Genomic DNA, 13,197 nt, shown 5'->3' with positions numbered 1-13,197 from the left:
TCGTTGTTGTTGTTGATGATTGAAGAGTTTGTCCTCTGATTGAATCTCGGACTTTTATTAACTTGGTATTACTTTCTTAAGTGTATTGTTGTACGAAGGGAATAATTCTCCGTATTGGAGAAAAAAAAACGCATTACAGCTCTGTAAAAGTAAACAAATGAAGCAGTACCATACTATTAAATTGCAGGTGGAAAACATTTCTCATCAATGTACAAAAACGTGGTGTCTTTTCTTCATCTCCATTTTTCCGATCATCGCATTGCAGTTTCAGCAGTATCTTTCATTTTCCTGGTGAAGAAGAAGGGGGAAAGTAGAAAATACATGTGCTCCTCTTTTTCGCTTGTTAATCATAGTTTTAGGGTCACTTATTATTCAGGATTTAGAAACAATTAGCGCTTTCTACCAGCATCTAATGCTGATAACTTGCGGCAAAATAGAGTGAATATAAGTAACAAAAAGCAAGGTAGAGGAAATTTCATAACACGAGAAGGATGAAACCAACAAGAAACAGCATCACCAGCCGGAACGCCTGCAGTATGGGAGCGGACGAAATAGCTCTATAGTGAAATTATCCCACAACATGTAACTACCCTCTACTTCCATATGAGCTAAAAGAGAAAAAAAGACAAAGAAAACCAAAATAGCAGTAAGATATTTCTCCTAATTTACACAAAAACAAGTTTTTTTGCTCGTTGTAAAAGAATTCGCGCATCCTACTTCTCTACATGGATAATGGAAGAAGCATCCTTCGTTTCTTTTTCCTGGCCGATCTTACTTTCTTTGCTATTTTCATGCACAAAAGTAATAGCAAGGTCACACATACTAAAATAAAAGCAAGCCTTAGATGCCTGAAGTACAGTGAAACGGCAGAAAAAACCAGGAATGCTAAAACAACCAGTTCCCATATCACAAAGATGACGACATCCACCCTGCATCAACAAAGAGAAAAAATTATATAAGAGGAAAAGCGCAGAAGAAACAAATTCTAAGTTACTGCCAGAAGTGGTAAGGATGCGTAGACAATGATAATCCTCCATAACAGGAAATTGCAAAAGGTTTTGTTTGAGAGACCTACACAGCTCTAGGACCAAGCAGTAAGGATCCATTCACCAAAGTCTTCATCCAGTCCATTGTTAAAGGTAGGTTATTAACATTTTCACTCAATCCAGCATTTGCTGCCTCTACATGTACTGATATATTTGATATCCTTGAATAAATCTCTCGAAACAAATGACTAATAACTCATCCCTGCTTCTGAGATTTTGATGTGCGAATTTCTTTTATTACCAAAAACAGGTCATCCCTGCTTTTCGAAACTATTGAAAAAGGGAAGAACTGGCACATCAATGTCTAGGCGTCATAGCTCATTCAAATCCTAAAATACGTTAAGCATGCCAGTTTTTTTCTTTCTGAAGATCAGTTAATAGTAGATAATTTTTTGGTAAAATTAAAAAGAGGTAACTTATCAACAATATAAAAATAGAAAGAGGTAGAGAAGTCTCAAAATGTTATGAGCCATTTTACTAATCCACGACAAAATGGCATTTCAAAGGTACTTAGATATGATTGCATAGTACTTATTGATTGGAAAGCCTCAAAAGAGTGGGATGCCACCTACCATGTAGTACCAAATATTAGTCAGTAGGTATTCAATCACAGTGGAGAAACTCCCTTATACCTTGGTCAACTTCTCAATGCATCCAGTGGAAAGGATTTGAGAAAAGATTTGCAAGGTGGAAGAAGCAATGTTTAAAAACAGGGGCAAGCTTAACACGATAATACATACATTAACTTTTCTTTTTCATATAGACAAATACGATCATACTAGAAAGCACCATAAAATGTACATTGTATAATCAGTATTCCAGCTTATGTTCCATACGGATTTAATGGCTATTGAATGCAATTGCTTGTCTTATTCCATATTGCAGCTTTAATGGCGAAAATCTAAAATAACTTATCATGAGGATGAAAGAAGGGGAAAAAAGAAAAACCACCTCGTCAAGTGAACATATTTACCACAGCAACCAAGTATAAGGAACTTGTTGCAACGCATTTGATACGATTATATTTCACCACAGGTAATCTATCTTATCCTAAGTTCGCGGAAATACAATAAATTAAGGTGGGGAATCATGTCGAAAGGTTTCTCTGGTGGAAGACAATACTAACAAAAGCGGGCAAATCTAGATTGATAAAACACATATTATACATTTAGCACCAGTACTCCTACTTGCCAAATATCTTGTTTCATATCGATTTTTTTTATTTTTTATTTTTGAGAATAAGTTGATTCTCCAATAGCTAACAAATGAACTCAATAGTCAGCTAATAGAAGAGGAACTCAAGTGGAGCTCAAAAAGTGGATGCACAATGGGTGGAGAACAACATCACATTAATTGAAGGATTATAAGAAGACCAGCGAAAGGTAGAGAACCAGTTGCAAGGTATGTAAACATGTGTACACGGCTATAACTGGAAGACACCATTGAGATATCCTCCTAGGTTGAGCATCATGGGGGAAAATATATAATTAGAAAGAGAGAAGTTAAATAAGTTGAAAAGCTCTATATAGTTGGTCACTCCTTAACGTATGGATAAGCAGGAGTTCTTGAACAAATTTGACTGCTGAGGTGAGATGATATATACATTAGTGGGGGATTAAAATGAGGGTTTTTCAAGATTTTAGATTTAGAAGACAAGTGAAGGAATTGAAGCTTGCTAGTGCCAAGGAGCTGTTGCAGGACTTGATAAAACTACAACCAAAAAAATGATAAATGTTCATTGAGGAATGAGCATCAACTAACCGACACATTCAGTCTCAAATGCTTCTGCAATGTTATTACTGAAACAAGGACACAATTTAAGCTACTACATGGAGAAAGAGGAACCAGAAGAAGATTCAAAAGATTCAAAGAAAGGGAGGTAATGGGAAACTGCAGTATTAATAGCAGTTTAGTGAACTTCTTAGTGTATAATTCACCCATCGTAATCAGCTTACCATTGTCAAATACACATCAGTTCATCTTTTTTATTATTCTTCTTTTGTGAGCCATTCTTAGAGAATTACGTGGTTCCCTGAATTGGCATTTGAAGATTCGGATTCTTCTTGAATTCCTAGTTTTTCATGTAACACATACATTACACAAAATGGTTCGGATTCTTCTTGAACTCGTAGTTTTTCATGTGAGACATACATTACACAAAAATAGTGTAATATATTTTTACTGATTCGTCAAACTGGATTGTAAATCTACTGCAACTCTCAATCAATCAAGTCATATGAGAAAACTTCTATAGCAAACAATTACCTGGACTATATCTAATAGCTTCATGATATTCCTCTCGTTCAAAAGATCCAATCTTTTTTTTTCTTTTTTGATGACGGTGGTGTCCAGGACTCTGCCCACTAAGGCTTGGGCAGATAGGAAGAAATAACCTAGTGTTTTTTGCCCCTGCTGCTAGTCAAAAGACCCAACTTTTTACCATCCAAAGAACTTTGGCGAGCCAAAATAATCAACTAATCATGCCAAAAAATTAAACTTCCATATAATAATCCTCAATTAAACATAAAAATGACCTCCAAATAATGTATTAAACCAAATCAAATCCAATTCTCATACGTATCTATCCATATACACCTCATAGACTATGCAAAAAATCATAGGATAAGGAAAACGAAGCTAAAAGAAATATAGGATAAGGAAAACGTAGCCCTAATTGGAAATGGAATGATACCTTGTGGATGTTAAGTTAGAGGTAGAGGAGAAGAAAGAGACGGAAGCCCAATCGTGTTTTGATCTAATCTGATACTCTCTCAGCTGCTCTGCTAGTTTTGATCTCGTTATCATCCTTCCCTTTCGTCTCCTTCGCTGCTTTCTCTCTCTCTCTATCTATCTATCTTTCTCAATCGATCAAATGTTGATTCTGTGTGTGCCTCTGTGCGTGTGTATTTTTGCAGCTCTCCTACGCTTGCATCGGTGGAGCGGAGATTCCGAAGAGATGAATGTGCCGGCGGCAATACGACGGCCGGCGATCGGAAGGAATTCGAATTATTACGAGAAGAGAGGATGGGAACACTACTAGCAATGTTCGTATGGGTTATTACAAAATTTCTCTGTTTATGGTTTTCACACTACTAATATTTTGAGTTTTATATTCCTAATATTCCAAGTAAAAGATTTTAATTGTTTTTCTTCCTTTTTATTGGCCTATAGTATTTAGTTCTGATTGTTTTATATGTTCCTATTTTCAAAATGAAGTGGAAAATGATTTTTATTCTCTTTTTATATCGGAATTAAGAAGGTTCACTAAGTAGCATTAATTTGGAGGTCCACTACCAACAAATTTTGTGACATCTATTAAGATTTTGAGGGATCATTTGGTGCAAGTTATGCGAGTATAATGCGGGTATTATCTATACGGTGATTAATAATAAGTAAATTATTATGAGCTGATTAATGATAAAGGACTGATAGATTAATAATGAAGAGATTGTTGTGTAACAATTACTTATTTATATAAGGCAAAAGACTATGCAAAAGAGTCGAGAGTAGTGAAGAGAAATTGGCTACCCAACTTACGTCAATATGAGTAGTCATGGCATGGGGCATCAAGGCACTAGGCAAAGGACTCATTTGGTTTGATGTATTAGATAAAATAATCATGGTATTGATGAAATCCTAGATCTAAATTGAGCTGCTAAGCTAAAATGGAGAAAAAAAATAGATATGAGCTTGTGAAAGAGAAAGTCAGCTTTCATTTCTATTAAAGGTAGTTAATACACTGTACACTTATGTATTTATATACAAATAAGTTAACCACTAACCACCTACTTAACTAACTAGTGACACCACTAACTTAGCTTACCCGGCATACAACTGTACATCCTAGAGCTTCACTGTTGAATACTTCAAACCCTTCATCAAGCTGATGGTTGAAACAAGTCCTTCAACCTCAACTTGGACATCAAATAGTCATGTTGCACTTTCCCTAGACTCTTAGTCGGCAAATTAGCTTGTTGCTCTTTGGTAGACACATGATGAGTTCTGATCAAACCTCGTACAATTTTTTTCCTCACAAAGTGACAGTCAATGTCAATATGTTTGGTTCTTTCATGAAATATGGGATTAGCTACAATTTGAATTGCAGCTTCGCTATCATAGTGCAGGTCTATAAGCAAAGATAACTCCAGTCCTAACTCTAAGAACAACTCTGTAAGCCAAGTTAATTCTGCAACTGTTGAAGCCAAGCTTCTAAACTCTGCTTCAGTAGACCTTTTAGCAACTGTTTCCTGCTTCTTAGAATTCCGGGATACTAGTGCATCACCAAACTTAACTACATATCTTGTAACAGACCTTCTAGTTTGTAGGCATCCACCCCAATCGGAGTCACAATAGGCTTCAAGTCTCCCTGGACCTTCTGAGGAGATCAACAGTCCAAGACCTGGAGTTGCCTTGATGTACCTGACTGCCCTTAAAACAGCTTCCATATGAGACTGCATAGGTCTGTGCATAAACTAGCTGAGTACCTGCACTACATATGCAATATTAATTCTAGCCATGGTGAGATGCAGGAGTCTACCTATCAGCCTCTGATAAGGCCCAGCATTCTCTAGTTCATTGTCTTCTGCAGCAGCTGCATTTGAAGGATCCTTGTTCATGAAACTGTCAAATTCAACATAAGTAAGTTAGGAGCTGGTCTCCAAGGGTGTACTAGCAGGTTTGGCACCACCAAGTCCAAGTTTAGCTATTAATTCCAATGCATATTTTCTTTCACTCATCACAATCCCTTGCTTTGATTTGGCAAACTCTATTCCAGAAAGAATTTAAGTTCACCTAAATCCTTCATATTGAACTTGAACTTTAAATCATTTCTAGTTTGTAAGATCAAATTTGGACTGCTTCCTGTCACCAAAAGATCATTAACATAAACTATCACTACCACCAACTCTGTCTGCACTTTTTTGTGAATAATGCGTAGTGAAAATGGCTTTGGTAAATCCAAGTTGAACCAGTGCATTTGTAAGTTTCTTGTTCCACTATCTAGGGGCTTACTTGAGACCATACAAGGATTTATGAAGTTTGCAAGCCACTTGCTTCCCTCCCTGGCTGGCAAACCCAGGTGGAACTTCCATGTAGACCTCCTCTAGAAGCTCTCCATGTAAAAAAGTATTGTAGGCATCCATCTGATAGATATACAATGTTGGGTAGCAGCTATGGCTAGAACAGACCTCACTGTGACCATTTTTGCCACATGAGAGAAAGTTTCAGTGTAGTCCAATCCCTCATGTTGACTATAGACTTTGGCTACAAGCCTGGCCTTATACCTCTCAACCTCTCCTGAAGAAGTGTATTTAACTTCAAAGATCCATTTGTAGCCAATGGGCACCTTCCCTGGAGGCAAAGCAACTATACTCCAAGTGTTGTTTTCTTCTAGAGCCAAGATTTCACTTTTTATTGCATCTATCCACATCCTTGACAACTTCAACAAATGTTTTAGGTTCAACAATGGCAAAATAGGTTGCCAAAGCACTGCCAAATGAGGGGGAAATATTAGCATAGCAAACACAATTAGAGCTAGGGTAACAACAATGTGTCTTCCCTTTGTTGTGAGTGACATAGTCTCTTATCCAGATAGGTGGAGTATTGTCCCTGCTAGATTTCCTACTGATAGTAGGCTCAGTTAGGCAATGTTGAGGATGTAGGTTCAGCTTTTTTAATCACTGAGCCATCAACATCATCAGCAACTAAATCATCCTCAATATCTGTTACAGTTCACTTCCTATGTTATTGTGAGGTGCTTCATCAACAGTTGAAGCATCAGTGGTAGAAGTAGGGTGAGATGGTGATTTGTCTACAGAACTAGAGAGAAGTTTAGGAGAGATATCCAACACATGAAATATAGAAGAGGTAGTCTTATGAGCATATTTGAAAGAAAACACATCTTTCTTAAGCACTATATCTCTACTGACAGTGAAGTCCTTAGAATGAATATCATATATTTTGTAACCCTTTCGTGTCACAGAATAGCCTAGAAAGATAGTTGAAACTGCTCTAAGAGCAAATTTATCAGATTTTCTCACATCAGTGACATAGCCTAGGAACCCAAACACTCTGATATGATCCAATGAAGGAGCATGACCAACTAAAGCTTCAAAAGGAGATTTTTCTTTGAGCACAGCTGAAGCAGTCTATTTATGATGTACACAGCAATAGTGGCACATTCACTCCAAAACCTAATAGGAACAACTACTTGAAACTTTAGTGATCTGGCAACTTCTAAAATGTACATGTGTCTCCTCTCTGCTATTCCATTATGCTATGGAGTGTATATGCAAGCACTTTGATGAATAATTCCTTTAAATTGTAACGACTCAGCTACTTGAGAGTTAAAGAATTCAGTGTTATTATGTGATCTAAAGGCCTTCACAAAAGTGAAATAGACATTCTGAATCATAGAAAGAAAAGATGTAAGAGCAACAATCACTTTTGCCTTAGTAGGTAATATAAATATCCAAGAATATCCAGAATAATCATCTACAAGAGTCAGAAAGTACTTCTTTCCATCATGAGTGGGAACTCGATTAAGGTCCCTGATAAGTGGGGACAATGACTGTTTATTAGCGTCTTTTAGCTTTAGTTTTAGTCTAAAAGCATTGAATTGTATTTCCGAAACTAATGAAATTATGCAAAAGTTGTAGGAATGCTGAAAGTTGGTCTCCCAAGATGAAATCTGACTCAAAGAGGAGTAGTCCGAAGCACAAAGCAATAAAGGGCGCAGAAGCACAAATGTGCGGTCCGCAGAAGGAATTCTGCGGACGTAGAAGAAATTGCGGACCGCAGAATTCCATCTACGGCCGCAAACAAAGAGAAAAAATCTAGCAGACATTTGCGCAAAGTGCGGCCGCAAAGCTGGGCTAAGAGTTCAAGATCAGAGAGTATGCAAAAAGACCAAGTCCAGGATCTTCTGTGAATTACGGACCGCACAAGATTTGTGCGGCCGCAAGAAGAGTGCCTTGCGACCGTAGTCCTAATTGTGCGGACCACAGAAGTGTTGCCTTGCGGCCGCAGTCTAGAAATGTGCGTCTGCAGAAGAATGCCTCGCGGACGTAGTCAGAAATATGCGGCCACAAAACTCGAGTTCCTACCAGATAAAAAAATCTACAGACCGCACATGGAATTATATGGCCACAAAACCTCCTGAGGGGAATTTTTGTCCGAATTTTTCAGCCTTGTATAAATAAATGAGTTTCATAAAATTAGGTCATGTTTGAACATAGAAAGTTGTTGTAGCCATTTATCTTTACTATTTTAGGTAGTTTTAGCTTATTTGAGTATTTTAACATTAGATTTCATCATTTAATCTTCTATTATGAGTTTAATTAGCTTTTCATCTTTATTTGTTTTAAATCCCATAATGAGTAGCTAGATTTTTACTAGGGTTGTGATCCAACCCTGGTGTGTAAACCTTATAGGTGATTAATTTTATACTTATTTATGATTGGGTGTTCATTATTTAGCTTAGTTCATAATTCAATTTTAGAATTAATGGTTGCAAACATTGATTCATGCCTATTTGACTTAGTCTCTACTTGAGAAAGAGGGACCTAGTCTAGGATAACAAGGAATTGGGTCAATTGAGAGATTGATTAACCCGATTAAAGGGTTCGACCTAGAGATAGCAATAACCCGACTTGAGCTCTTATCAATTATTTTGGGTGATACCCATTTGGTCTTGAGAAAGCCAAATTGGGCAAAACCACTCTTTGACCGAGAGGTATTGAGTGGGTAATTTAGAGTTGAGAGCTATAATACACCCCAATCGACAAAACAAGCATTAAAGTCTTTATCCCATTAGGCAGACACTCAGGTCATGGTCACAGCCCTAGGCTTTTTATCCATTAGGAAAAACCTTAAAAACAACAATCTTTAGTCTTCTTTCTTTATTTTGCAATCATTAGAGTAACATTAGAAATAGAAAACAAATCCTTATTGTGGAAGTGCAATCTAGATAATCCAATTATGCAAATTGAAATATATACCCCTAACTCCCATCTTAGCTCTATGTGGATTTGACCCCGACTCTTAGTTGGGTTTCTATTATTGCATATGACCGTTTCATATCTCTATTGAGGTGTACTTTGGACGTGATCAATTTTTGGCGCCGTTGTCGGGGAGTTAAAAACGGTGTTAGCTATATATTTGGGTGCGTTTTTGAAATATCTTCTTTTCCTTCCGTATTACTAACTTATTTGATAAATCCTAGGTACAACCATGGCAAACAATGAGCTCAGAAATATTGCTTTGGGGGATGTGGACGTCGAGGATGAGAAAGTTGATGAGGTTCCTCTTGAACCTCAAGCCAATAGAAGAGTCTGAGTGTCCCATGACAATGTTCTCGTTCCACCCCCACCTCCACCACAAGCGGCTCCATACCGGGTGTTACCCAATTAAGGGTATGCTAGTGTAATAGTCCCTTCCCGTATTAGGGCGGGCAACTTTCAAATCACCAATGTGATGGTCATTTTGCTAGAGCAACAAGGTTTCTTCACTAGTGCTCCAAGTCAAAATGCATACAAATATTTGAAGGGATTTGTGGACACTTATTGGAGGAGCAAACAACAAATGTATCCGAGGATGCATTGAGGCTAAGGCTTTTTCCCTTCTCTCTATGGGGAAAGCTTTAGATTGCTTGGCACATTTGCCGAACCATTCCATTCACACTTGGGATGAGTTGGCAAAAAAGTTTATTTCTAAGTTTTTCTCTCCGAGAATATGGCTACACTTCGGGAAGAGATTTTGGCATTCAAGCAAGAGCCAAATGAACCACTACACGAGATATGGGAACGCTTGATAATTATATATTTTATATGTTTTTAGGTATATATTATATTAAATAAACAAATACTTTATTTATAGATATGACTTTTTGTTCAATATTTCTACAAATTATTAATATAAGTTGCAGGAAAAGAAAAGAAAAAAAAGGAGAAAAAAGAAGAGTGTTCAAGCAGAGATAGCAAAAAGGCCAAGGATGGCATCCCCAATCCAAGGATGTCATCCTCAATTCTAAGGATGACATCCGTGGAAGAAACAGCTGGAGAAAATTGAGCAACTCAGACCAAGTATGACATCCCAGACAACATCCCAGGCCAAGGATGACATCCTTGGGAATTTATGCTTGTATTTGTCCCTATAAAAAGGGCGTAAACTTCAATTGAAAGGAGAACCATTCTTGTGCAGAGAACACCAACTTTAATTAGCTTTTTTTTTAGTTTTAAAAGTTATTTCTCTTATTGTAGGAATAGTATTTTTTTATTTTATCTTTTCTCCATAATGGAGTAATTTTCTTTGGTTGGGATACTAGATGAAACTATAAAAGTGTTATAATAATTATCTTAATTTTATTATCTTCTTATGTTGAGATTTTCTCTTTATCATCATTATACACCAAGGTATTTGATATTGATTATTCCTTTTATTTGATATAATTATATCACTTACTGAAATCTTTATCTTGTTATTTTGTTTCTTATTCGGGAGAAGAGAAAGATTTAAACAAGTTTATTGATTTAGAAAAGGCTAATCGAAAGAGGCTTTTTCTCACTTGGTGCACTCAACTAAGATAATTCTTGTTTGAAGCCACTACTTTAGTTGGTTAACTACACTAATCGAAAGAAGTGTTATTAGTCAATTATTGTTTAATATCACTAACTATCAATGAATTAATAACATTAAGCGCGAGCGGTGCTATTTATATATTATTATTATGTGGAGTGATGTCTTAGAAATAAGTGGTCATTCTTCAAACAAGGTCTTTGTGTCACTGTTAATCGATTGACTACACTAATCGAAAGAAGTGTTATTAATTGGTTACTTTTATGTGATTTAGTTGAATTAGAAATAAGCGATCATTTCATTAAACAGAGAAATAAATAATAAACTTTTGATTTTATTATAATGGTTTATCTTGCGGATTCACAATATCCCAACCTCTATCTTTTGTTATAAAACTATAAATATTTATTGCTTTTATTTTTCTAATTTTTTCAACAAATCTCTCCTTACCAATTTGATTCTCTCAAATAGTAACAAAGACAATACAAATATGTAGCCTAGGTGGTTCCAATCTTTGTGGGATGATATCTTAAACTTTACTATAATTTGATAGAGTAAGAGCAGAAAAATTATATACGCCCAGAGCTCGTCAAATTTTTGGCGTCGTTGCCGGAAATTGGTAAACATGTACTTCAGATTAATTGTCTTACTACTACTTTGAAATTATTTTTTCTTAACTTTAAGTCTTTTGTTTTATAGTGCCTGACAAGTACTAGAGAGCAATACCAAAAAAAAAAATTTAAAAAAAAAGGGATCCTGAAGGTCAGCTCATTCCACGTACTTTCAAATGAATTTCGATCAACCAAGTAAACCGCTTGTTGAGTTGGTAGAACAATACTGTCAAAAGGCCATTGTATATGACTATTGTGGAGGCAACCACCAAAGCTTCGAATACCAAACAAGTAACACATTCTCCTATGAGAATTTTAGGGGAATGAATGACCTTGAGCAATTAATTAATAAAATCAATCAAAGGTCCATTACTTGTGAGTATTGTGGTGGAAGTCACCTTACTCATGAATGCCTACTAGGTAATTCATATTTTTTTGGTTTATCGAATGAACAGTCTGATGTTGTTTCTAGTTCTTGAAGGCTTACTGATTCTAGTGAATATAACTGTAATCCGGAGTGCAATCAATATTCACAAAAGAATCAAATTATTGAGAGTGAATCACCTCAAAAGGAAAATGTAAACTTGAAAAAAGCTTTGCATAATTTCATAGAAAATACCTATGAAAAATATGCACAGAATCATAAAGCCATTACGGATCTAACAATAAAAGTAAATCAATTAGTAAGTATGGCATTCTCCTTGAATTTTTATGGCGGGCTTTTAAATAAAATTGCATCTTGTGAGGATGGATCAATTGATCTAAAAATTGAGCTTTGTGAGAAAGAATCTACCACTCAGGGTGAAAATTCCGACCCAATCGAGAAAGTTAATAATAAAGGTTTGGTTGAATGAAATTCAAAAGGTGATGAGTGCTTACTCCAATTTTTTTATTCACATAAATTGATTAATTTGGAAGAAAATGAGAATGAAGAGGTCATTATACACAAAAATAAAATTTTCATGGACCATCATTCTTCAATTTCTTTTGATCATTATGACTTTGTGGATTTTGTTATTGGAGACTTTTAGGAAAATGCATGGAATGATTCTCGTGAAAAATGCAGAATAGAGTTAAGGATCACCATGTACAGTTATTTGTCCGCTCGAAACAAGGCCAAGAAAGTGTGAAATGTGAAAAAAAAATATTTTTTGATATTCTTGGCCAAGTGTGCGCCACGATGAACCCCAAGGAGCGAAAGAGAAAGAGGGATTCAGAATTGGGGTTGGAGTTTACCAGCTCCAGAAGAAAATAAAAAATATTCAGGGAAACTCCTTTACCTCGTCTTGCTTTTACATTATTTATCATGGGGACATAACAATATTTAAGTGTGGGAGTAGAGGAATATATAGTTGTGTATGTTTATATTTTTTTAGTATAACTTCTTTTATACATATCCATGGATTTCTTTATTCAGTTCTTTGTCATGGTCGTAATATTTTGAACCAAACACTTTCTAGATTTTTTAGTACATAAGTCGGCTAATAACTTCATTTTTTTGAGAATGAGATTTTGAAAAACGGGATTAATTGAGTATCATCCATGTATTTTATGAATATTTCTACACTCTCAGATTAAAATTATAATGTTTGTTGATCCCAAGTGTATGTGTTGTCAGGTTATATAGCCAAGTTCTCTAGCTTATTCGAAAATCTAGAACTTGTCTTAAATGTGGTTCGAGGCAAAATTCTAGGTAGATTTTTGCGTTGAGAAATGAAAGTAGATCTTCCTTGTTGAACCATTACCTAAATTAACCTGTCTTAATTATATTTATCCCTTGTCAGCCCGTTTGAGCCTAAATAAATTATCCCTTAGTTTTTTGATAGCCAAACTTTAACCCTTAGCCTATTTTTATTATCACATCTATTTGTTCACCCTATTTTCTTTCTGGCACTTTGAAAATTCAAAAAACTAAGTGAGAGGGAGTTGTAGTGGAAGGAAGAAATGAAAGAATGATTGTTGGGTTT

The 13,197-nt window shown here is 35.8% G+C and overlaps 1 protein-coding gene across 1 annotated transcript; it reads right to left on the bottom strand.

Moving 5' to 3' along the window:
- Positions 1–492: 492 nt before the first annotated feature.
- Positions 493–3,995, bottom strand: LOC104106352 (uncharacterized). The gene is made up of 2 exons (XM_009614882.4): positions 3,739–3,995; positions 493–929 (listed from the first exon to the last, which is right to left on the bottom strand). Exons 1-2 carry the CDS (start codon positions 3,849–3,851, stop codon positions 722–724), a joined length of 321 nt encoding a protein of 106 aa, XP_009613177.1. The 5' UTR covers positions 3,852–3,995; the 3' UTR covers positions 493–721.
- Between the last annotated feature and the right edge of the window lie 9,202 nt (positions 3,996–13,197).

This window comes from Nicotiana tomentosiformis, chromosome 12 (assembly GCF_000390325.3).
Source record: "Nicotiana tomentosiformis chromosome 12, ASM39032v3, whole genome shotgun sequence".
Taxonomy (NCBI): domain Eukaryota; kingdom Viridiplantae; phylum Streptophyta; class Magnoliopsida; order Solanales; family Solanaceae; genus Nicotiana; species Nicotiana tomentosiformis.
Note: the sequence above shows the minus strand (reverse complement) of the source record. Positions and strands in the feature narration are given on the sequence as shown.